The 10209-nt window shown below is 38.3% G+C and overlaps 1 protein-coding gene across 2 annotated transcripts; it reads right to left on the bottom strand.

Annotated features, from left to right (window-relative positions):
• Positions 1 to 2741: 2741 nt before the first annotated feature.
• On the bottom strand, positions 2742 to 5612 carry LOC106295767. Of its 2 annotated transcripts, none has more exons than XM_013731742.1 (4): positions 4946 to 5612; positions 4739 to 4805; positions 4494 to 4649; positions 2742 to 4102 (listed from the first exon to the last, which is right to left on the bottom strand). In XM_013731742.1, exons 1-4 carry the CDS (start codon positions 5378 to 5380, stop codon positions 2958 to 2960), a joined length of 1803 nt encoding a protein of 600 aa, XP_013587196.1. In that variant the 5' UTR covers positions 5381 to 5612; the 3' UTR covers positions 2742 to 2957. The 2 variants fall into 2 exon arrangements, with proteins under 2 accessions (XP_013587196.1, XP_013587197.1); XM_013731743.1 differs by having other exon boundaries at positions 2742 to 4099.
• Positions 5613 to 10209: the final 4597 nt, after the last annotated feature.

Here is a 10209-nt window from a genome sequence, read left to right as displayed (position 1 = left end):
ATATATATATATATATATATATATAATTAAAATTCAATAAGATATTCATAAAGGTATATTCATGAAAGTCTTCTTAAATCACATTTAAAAATGTATTTTTAATACAAATTTATGAAAAATATTCTACATTTTATGAAAATATTATATATATATATATATATATATATATATATATATCTATATCTTCTTAGTAAAATATTATATTTATCAGGAAGTTTAAAAAAAAACTCAAATTCACGAAGATATCATACAAATTTAGGAAGGTATTCATATACTCAGATTCCTAAACATATCATACATATTCAAGAAGGTCTTCTTAGATTTTTTTTAAAAATAAAAATCGTTTCCTACAATAAATTTGGAATGTTTTTTTACAAAAACTGGTTTTTTTAAAATGTTATTTTTTTCTGAAAATAAAAAAGGAAAATTGCTAAAAATGACTCAAAGAAAATGTTTGTTGCTTAATTTTTTAATGGCAAATTGACATAAATACCACATTCATAGTAACACTTTTCATGTTTACACTAACCACTTTTACCCTTCTTTAATACCCTTACTTTTAAAGAATGGTATTAAAGAATGGTAAAAAAACATTTATACCTTTAGGATTAACCAATCTAGGAAAATTGCCAAAAATGACTCAAATCTTTGATATTTTTGTTACTCTTAATACATACAATGTAAATAATACATTCCTACAAAAAAAAATTATGAAAAAACGTTCCAAATTACTTTAATAATCACTTTCGAAATCACCAAATGGAACTCATAAAGAAATGTTGAATATTGTTAGAGAATAAAAAAAAGATAGACACGTGTTAAGGGGAGAGAAAGCGTTTAGGAGTGGGAATCCTAGGATTCTGGTTAATGCATCAGCTTTATGAGATAGAGGTCCTCACCTGAGATTAAAATAATGAAACAAAGTGGGGTGAGCAAGAGAGAGACGTGGGGTCCGCATAAGATTAAAATAATAAAACAAAATGGGGTGAAGAAGAGAGGGACGTGGGGTCCGCGAGTAAGAAAGAGGGATTTGGGATCCGCTGAATAAATAAAAACTAATATAAAAAGAAAGGGTAATAAGAGAGAGAGAAAAATAGTGGGGTAGTGAAAAAAATGGTGGAGTAGTGAGAATAATTTTTTTCTAATAGGAGCATATAAGAATACTTTCCTACCTTTCACCAGATTTAATAAACTCCTCAAACTCTCACATAAGCTTGAATTGATTCAGTTTGTCTCAACGCACAGAATCGAATTTATTGCGTAGTTCATCGTCAATTGATACAGAAAACCTTTCTAACATCCTTTTTCATAAACTGAATCCATCTTTCAAAAGTTTTCACTTTAAACTCCCAAGAATACCAGTTCCATACTGGTCCAGTTAAGCTAAGAGCTACAAGCTCCAGTTTCTGTCAATCGTTGTACTAAGCTGCCCTAAAATATCTCTCCACTCGCGGCACAGATCCATCGAATATAGGTAATTCAATCTTTTTCAACAAAGTATCTTGATTATAAAACACATTCGAAACATTTTGAAAACCTAGCTCATCTGTTCCTAACTCATTCCGAGGATCCAAGGTAGGTACCTGAACCAATGGCTATGAAGAGTCCACGATTGTTATACCTTTTTCACATCACATGCAACTCCAATCGATTAAGGATTCGAACCACCGATGATAATCGTGTTATCGACGGGGTCCATTAGCATCTTCCAACAACACCATCGCGAAGAATCACCGAGCTCACGCACCAATTGATAGAGTTTTGCTAAGTATATAAACTTCAATGTAATCGCAACCAAACTCAATCCAAACCTCGTATATAATATAATAAGCAAGAATCAAATTACACTTTTGGAATCTGAACTGAAAAAAAGAACTTAAGAATAAAAATGACCAAAATAAACTTAAATGTTTTATCTAAATATACACTTACACCCATAGGGTTAATTAATCGATATTAGGGTTTAGAGTTAAGAGGTGGGGTATAGGATTTCAAATTTTAAAAATTAAAATTTTCGAAATAAAAAATGTTATTTTGGTCATTTTAATTTTTGAATCTATTTTTGTGACAAAAACTTAAAAATGTGTATTTGAAAGAATTGCCCTTCGAGAAATCGCTCCTGAAGTCTAACGTCTCAATCCAAATTCCAAAAATATTTCGAATTCGAATTACAAAAAGAATTAGAAAGACTCTAACTCAAAAAGAGTATCCTATTGATTTAAATCTGCCAAGTCAAATCCTTTAAACTCCTACGGCTCCTTCTTCTCACATAAACCTTATCCAGCTTATCACATTTCTGCTTATGCTTTCAGTACAATCTCTTTCCAAAAACGACAAGCTCTAGGTAAACAATAGACCAAAAGTCTTCTGCAATGCTTTTCTATCTTACTGGTCTCTACTTGATACTTATTATGACTGGTTGGATTGTTTTTTCTTTCTTTATGTAGTGAGTTATTTTGAGAATAACGGAGCAGGAATCACTGTATTTACATTTGATAGAGGTACGTACATTTGATTCCTGCTCTTGTTGTTCAAAAAAACAAAGAGGTACGTACACTTCATACAATTTTCGGACTTGAACTCTCTCTTGTTCTCTGGCTTCTTGGTAATACCATTGGCATTTCTTAAATTTCTTTTATGAGATTATCAAGAATGTTTTTAACACTGCATCACCTTCAAATTCTATTTTTTTCCTTCACTGTAAATCAATTTGTTGTTATTGTTACAGAGTTCATGTTATTGTAAAGTAGATTCAAAATTAAATAAACTACTTATTTAAAAAAAGTTCAAGCTAAATTACAAAATTATACCTAAATCAATAACTAGTTTAGCTCAGAAAGTTTGAAACATGGAACAAAGATCTAGTAATCAACCCTAGGGTAGATACATCAGCACTTACGATCACTTACTATGATACACTAGAAGAACAAAGAGTCTCAACCATTCCATTCACAGCTTCAGTTTTCCTCTGGATTTTCTGTGACATTCTTCTGTAAAGCCTCTTCAACATTTGGTGTTGTGTTGTTCTCTTGCTGGGATTGATCTGTGTTGGGCTGCAAAGGAGGAGGCTGGGATGGTAAGTTCTCTGTCTGAGATGCTGAATTCTCCTCTTGTGATGATGGTTCTACAGTGATCTTCAGGCCTTTATCTTGGCCACTCGGTGAAACAGATCCTTCAGTAACACCTTTGCTTGGATCTTCTTTGTTATCTTGTTTTGGAGGATTAGGAGTCTCTGAGTGAGGTACCTGTTCTAAAGGATCATCGCACTCAGCTTCATTTCCTACAGAACCTTGTGATTCATCATTAGTATCATCTCCTTCATTCATAGATGCATCTTCAGCTTCAACCGTTTGACTTATAGCTGCTGCATCTTCAGCTTTAACTGTTTGACTTCCAGCTTCTGCACCTTCAGCTTCAACTGTTCGATCTGTAGCTGAATCTACAGTTGGTTTTGCTGTCTCAGAATGTGGCGTTGCCTCTTTATTAACCTTTAGATTAATTTTACCAACCATCTTGGGTGACTGAACTTCAGCTGTCGTAGAAGACATTTTTGCTGTAGTGGCGCTTCTCATAACGCGACCATATTTAGGAGGAAAAGACTTGCCACTGTACAACTGCACACATCTTGAGCAATGCCATTCAGATTTGGGAACACCTTTGATATTGTTAGCTTGTAGACATTTCAAGTGATATCCCTTTTCACAGGCATCACAAATCAGCAGCGTCTCCACTTCGTTGATGGTTCCTTGGCACATCTGGCATGTCATTGCTTTACTCATATACTCTCTTGAAGGTGGATTCCACAAGAGGTTTTGTTTAGCCCTCGGTTGCAGTACCTTGTGGATAATCTTAGCGATTTCAGCATGGTGGTTGTTTCCAAAAGGTGAAGAGGTCTGACCATAAGTCACTCCTTTCATGCCTGGGAATGCACCTGGCTGAGGTTGAGACATGAAGGGTCTAAAGCTCGGATCTGTGACTCTTGAAGAGCTCGGAACGTGAACTTTGCACTCTGATGGAGTTCCAAATGATATGGTGGAGGAACTGGGATGAGGTTGGGCAGACCAAGATGCAGTATTCCCATAATAATTTCCACCAGGAACTGCTGGTTTACAAGAAGAAGTAATAGTTTAGAGATACACTTGTCCACAATGAACCAAAAAAATATGACCATAACACTCAAAATAGACACAAAATGAAACCTAACAGACGTTTCAAAGAGCACAACAGAAACGATACACAGAATCAGAGAGGATATGCAAAGGCATAATAAAGCACCTGTAAACTTCTTAAAGACAAAACCTAAAAAGAGCATACTGAAAAACCGGAAGGTCTGGTGATAACTTCAAAACCAAAAAATGGGTAAGTTTGTGAACTTCTAATGTATACTATTAAGCCATATCAAATCAACCAAATGACCCAAAAAAAACCAGCTGATAATAACTTGGAAAATAATATGGGGACAGAAAGAATGTACGTAAGGAAGGTCAACTTACCTGGTCCCTGTGAAGCACTGGCATGCACATCCGGCTTAAACTGTGGTCTAATCCCTGATGCATCCTTAACGAAATGGGTTCCACCTGCATTAAGAGCACTACCAGATACCTTCATTTCGCTATTAACCCACTGATGTCCCATAGAAACACTATTTGCTGCAAACAAAAAAAAAATATATACAATGAAAAAGATTGTCATGAGAGCTGAGACAATTAGTAAGATAGTTGTATAAGCATAGTCATACCAGGAGTTAAATGAGCTGGAGATGTATAGGTAGTGGGAACTAGTGAGTTCTTCTTCGCATCTTCCATCTAAAAAGACACATTAATGACAAAAAAAAACATATCGTATTAGATAAAAAAACGAGACTTTAATCTATCAAAGTAACAATCAGATCAAGGAGGCAACATTTTTGATTCCAATCAATCAATTCTAAGCAAAAAGAACAAACCTTTCTCTTGCCAAGAGATAGCTTCTCGGATATGGTTAACTTAGGAGCTCGGAACCCTAATCTCTGATCCTTGAGCTTACCATTCAAACCCAGATCTTCAATCACAGCTCCGATAGCATCCCTACCGATGATATCCTTTGGAGAAAACTCTTGACACATGTCTACCAGTTTCGATTTAGCTTCAACCATTAGCTCAAGCTCCAATTCCGTCGGGGGTTTGCCTCCTCGGATCCTCCGTAGTGCAGATAAGACGAGAACAATCTCTGCTACTCTGTTAACTTCCTCGTCGAATCGCCGTTTCTTTGACGGTGGAGGCGCAGATTCTCCCTCTCCCTCTACGTCTCTGCTCTCTTCTGCATCCCTCTTTTGTTTAACCGCTGAAGTCACTTCGACGGATTCGAGATTCGTCGGTACATCGGTAGCCGCCGCATCCATCCTCAACGTGAGAGAGAGAGAGAGAGAGAAAACCCTAGAAGAAAGAGAGAGATCTGAGAGTTTCCTCGGTGTTTTAAAATTTTTGAAAATGAAAATGTAATCGCGCAAAACCTAATTTTCGCGGGTAAAAATTTAGGGAAAAGAAAAAGATTTGAGGATAAAAGACGAGCCGATTTACATAAAGAGATTTGCAGCAGAAGAAGGATTTTAGAGCGAGAGAGAGGACGGGGCGTGTTTTGGTTGCTATTTTATAGATAGATAATTATTTATTAATATATATATTTTAACAGCTGTATAATTGTTTTTGGGCTAAGAATTGGGCCTGTATAAATTGATGTCTTTCTTACAGTGTAGCCCCATGGACTTCTTCTGCTTCTTCTTCTTTTTTTGTAATGCAGGTTATATAACTTTTATTTAAAAATATATTGAAAACTAAAATTTATTTGTTCAGCAAAAAGAGAGTAAATTCTCTCTACTCTCTTAACCATTACAAATCTTTTAGAGGGTAGAGAAATCTGTTTTTTTTGTTGTTTTTTGGTGTAAATCTTTGATCTTTAATTGATTATAAGTTTTGTTTATCGGATTTTGTTCTTTGCATAGGTGCTTTTGTATTGAGGAAGAATGTATATATAGAAAGGATTTATATATAAATCAGGTTAACCTAATTAATGTCGAGACTTGCTCTCCATATATTGTAATGCATAACTTCTAATAAGACTCAAGTTCCATAATTTATATGGTATCAGAGTCGTCGCTCTAAAGACCTAACTTTTCTTTTTCACAATCTCTTTTCACGTCACAAGAAATGACAACATCTCCAAACAACTCTGCTGCAATCACTGACACCAATACCACAAACTCAAACACACAAACCCTTCTTAACATAAACATGTCTAGTGTTTCTAAGCTTTCAGCTACAAATTACCTCATGTGGAGTCTCCAAGTTCATGCTTTGGTAGATGGTTATGGTCTTATTGACCATCTTGATGGATCTACTTTGATACCTCGCCGATGATTACAATTTATGGTGAAACTACAACCAATCCAGAACATACGATCTGGAAGTGGCAAGATTGCTTGATCTACAGTGCGTTGTTCGGCGCCATAACTCTCCCTCTTCAACGGATGGTCTCGCTTGCGCTTACTGCTGCTCAGGTGTGGGAGACTCTAGCCGCTACATATGTGAAGCCTAGCAGGCTCACATCAAAAATCTGCGCAATCAACTCAAGTATAAGAAAGAAGACAAGACTATTGATGTCTATGTGCAAGGGGTTACGACTAGAGTTGATCAGCTTGCAATTCTAGGAAAACCCATGGATCATGAAGATCAGATAGCTGATGTACTTGAAGGCTTACCTGCTGAGTACAAGACAGTGATTGACCAGATTGAAGGCCGTGACACACCCCCAACGCTCACTGAAATTCATGAGAAATTGCTTCATCATATATCCCTGCGGCTACTGGCAATAAAATCATATCTTCAAGTGCAGGGTATCTCTCATCTTACTTCACCTCTGCACACTCCTGAACACAATGGTATTGCGGAGAGGAAGCATCTGCATGTCATGGAGACAAGATTGACACAGATGTCCCAAGCAAAGATGTCAAAGAAGCACTGGCCTTTTGCCTCTGCTGAGCCATCTACTAGATTAATCGGTTGCCAACACCAAACTTGGAGTTTCAATCACCATATCAGAAGCTATTCTAGAAAGCTTCGAATTACAATCGGCATAGGGTTGTAGGATGCCTTTGTTTTCCTTGGCTGCGACCATACACAAAACATAAATTAGAGGATCGGTCAAAGCCTTGCATATTTTTGGGCTACTCGACAAGCCAAAGTGCTTACCTTTGTCTCCATGTTCCCACTTGAAGGTTATACACATCTCGGCATGTAACTTTCCAACAGACGGTGTTTCCATTCTATGGTTCTCCGATGAGTTCAACCTCGAGCTCTCCTCTTGAACAATTGAGCTCTGATTCGCCAGTGTATCATCTGGTAACTCCGGTTCCTCTACAGACCTCTACGTCTTAGCCTACTGGTCCTTCCCCGTGTTTGAATCCTCACCCGCCACCACAAGTCACCTCGTCATCGTTGCCTCAACAAACTTAGGTATCACCTTCTTCTTCTCATTCTCCATCTCATTCTTCTTCTCCCTCTAATTCTGAGCCCACTGCTCCAAGTTATAATGGGCCACAACCCACACCCCAGACACCTCACCAAATAAATGAAGCCCAACAACAAGCTCCATCTCCCACAAATAACCAAACCCGTGTCTTACCAACCAGTGAACCAGAAATACAACTACCATCAAATTCCCAAAATTCCCAAAACCTACAAAATCTGATCACGACAGAACCACCGCATAATCATCATCCTATGAGAATCCAAAATCAGATAGTCAAGCCAGTTAACAAGTTCAGTCTCACCGTCTCTAGACAACACTTGCAACGTAAACCAAGAACAGTTAATCAAGGACTTTAAGATGAACGGTGGCGTAAAGTGATGTCTACATAGTACGATGCCCAGATCAAATATTAGACATGGGACTTAGTTCCACCGGATCCAACTCAGAATCTTGTTGGCTGTAGATGGATATATACCACCAAATACTTGGCTAATGGAGAAGAGGAGAGACCCAAAGCTCAACGAGTTGCACGCGATAACACACAGAGGTATGGAGTTGATTTCAGTGAGACATTCAGTCTGGTGATCAAGACAATGACGAATCGCCTAGTTCTCGATATTTCAGTCAATCGTGGATGGCAGTTGAAGCAGTTGTATGTTAACAATGCTTTTCTGCAAGGGGAGCTTCAAGAAGAGGTATATGTGACTCAACTGCCGGGTTTCGTCGACACTGATAGACCACATCATATATGTCGCCTGAAGAAACCAATTTATGGGCTCAAGCAGGCTCCTCGCGCCTGGTACATGGCCCTGAAGAAGTATCTGATCGATATTGGCTTTTGCAATTTCGTCGCAGATGCGTCACTCTTCACTTGCAGCAATGGCTCACAACATACATACGTTCTCGTGTATGTCGATGACATAATAGTCACCGGAAGTAATCCTAACCATGTCTCCTCTATTCTAAAGTCTTTGGCAAATAGGTTCTCCATCAAGGATCCTGTCAATTTACATTACTTCTTAGGTGTTGAGGTTACACGGTCTCCTGCAGCGCTTCATCAAATGTAGAGATGTTACATTCTTGATTTGTTGACTCATACGAACATGTTGGACAGCAAACCAGTCACAACTCCGATGCAAACTACTTCCAAACTGACGTTGAAGGACAGTGATCCTCTGACTGATGCATCACAGTACATGTCGATTGTTGGAAGTCTGCAATATCTTGCTTTTACGAGGCTGGATATTTCTTTTGTTGTTAGCCGACTTCCTCTGTTTATGCATCAGCCAACGGTGTGTAATTGGCAGGCAGTAAAGAGAGTCCTTCATTACTTGGCAGGAACTCCAAGTCATGGTATCTACATGAAAGCTGGGTCATCTCTTACACTTCATGCTTTTACAAACTCAGATTGGGCATAAGATAGTGATGATTATGTCTCGACAAATGTGTATGTGATCTATCTTGGCTCTACTCCGGTGTCCTGGTCATCTAAGAAGTAGAATGGGGTGGCTCGATCGTCTACGAAAGTGGAGTATAGGGCAGTCGCCAATACTGCATTAGAGGTTTGCTAGATCTGCTGCTTGTTTCAAGAACTTGGCATTCAAGTTCCGGTAGCACTTGTCATATATTGCAATAATGTTGATGCGACTTATCTGTGTGCAAACCCGGTGTTTCACTCACGAATGAAGCATATTGCAATTGATTACCACTTTATAAGGAATCTTGTCCTGCTGGGAATGGTTCGAGTTGCACACATTTCTACAAGAGATCAACTTGCATATGCACTAACAAAGCTACTGAGTAGTTAGCAGTTCATCATAGCAACATCCAAAATTGGAGTCACAAGAGTCCCTCCATCTTGAGGGGGCGTATTGAGAAAGAATGTATATATGGAAATGACTTATATGTAAATGAGGCCAACCTAGTTAGTGACGAGACTTGCTCTCTATATATTGTAATGCATAACTTCTAATACGACTAAGTTCCATAATCTATATTTTGTTCTTCACATAAGTGATTTTTTCATGTGTTCATTCGAATCTACTCTTCACCTTCTTTATTATTTATCTTCTGGTTTGGCTTGAATCGTTTTAGATTGACTCTTCCAAACTCATCACAATCCGTTTGGCTAGTATATGGTTTCCTTTTTAACTAGTTCTCTCCAAATTCCTCTTTAAGAGTATTAATTTTTACCCATCATCACATGTACGGCTCCTAGGTAAAGTTTCTCTTTAAAGAGAAAGGTTGGGGAAGATGAATTACTTTAGCTCAAGCTGGGAAATTAAGATAGTAAAGTTGGTGTTTTGATAAACGGTCCGACATAAAGTATATTCTACTTGGCCTGGAGAGATTCTGGAGATGGTAAATTCGACCATCCCTCAAGGCCCGAAGAACAGACGGCCCGGCCCACATGAAGCAGAGCATCGGCTCGACGCGGTGCCTTGAAGGGTTGATCTCTCGGCGTAATGTGAGAGAGCTTTCGATGGGCTTCTCGACTAAACGCCCCGAGGGAACGACTCCACGAGACAACGTGGGCTTCTTGGCCCAGCGAGTTAAAGCCCACAGAGACGACACAAACTAGGTCACGGAAGAGCGTGAGATCAGCTATAAAAGGGGAAGAAAAGGTAACGTAAGGGGGATCCGAAATCACTGATACACACTGGGCGGCTAGATTAGGGTTTTACCTTTGTTATCTCGCCTTGT

Source organism: Brassica oleracea, chromosome C5, assembly GCF_000695525.1.
Source record: "Brassica oleracea var. oleracea cultivar TO1000 chromosome C5, BOL, whole genome shotgun sequence".
Taxonomy (NCBI): domain Eukaryota; kingdom Viridiplantae; phylum Streptophyta; class Magnoliopsida; order Brassicales; family Brassicaceae; genus Brassica; species Brassica oleracea.
Note: the sequence above shows the minus strand (reverse complement) of the source record. Positions and strands in the feature narration are given on the sequence as shown.

What these genes read in the sequence shown, in the direction of transcription:
- LOC106295767 (XM_013731742.1), bottom strand. Translation starts at nt 5,380, where the DNA reads ATGGATGCGGCGGCTACCGATGTACCGACGAATCTCGAATCCGTCGAA. An exon ending in TATCTCTTGGCAAGAGAAAG is followed by an intron (nt 4,806 to 4,945) that starts GTTTGTTCTTTT and finishes GTGTCTTTTTAG; the next exon opens with ATGGAAGATGCGAAGAAGAA. An exon ending in CAGTGCTTCACAGGGACCAG is followed by an intron (nt 4,103 to 4,493) that starts GTAAGTTGACCT and finishes CTTGTAAACCAG; the next exon opens with CAGTTCCTGGTGGAAATTAT.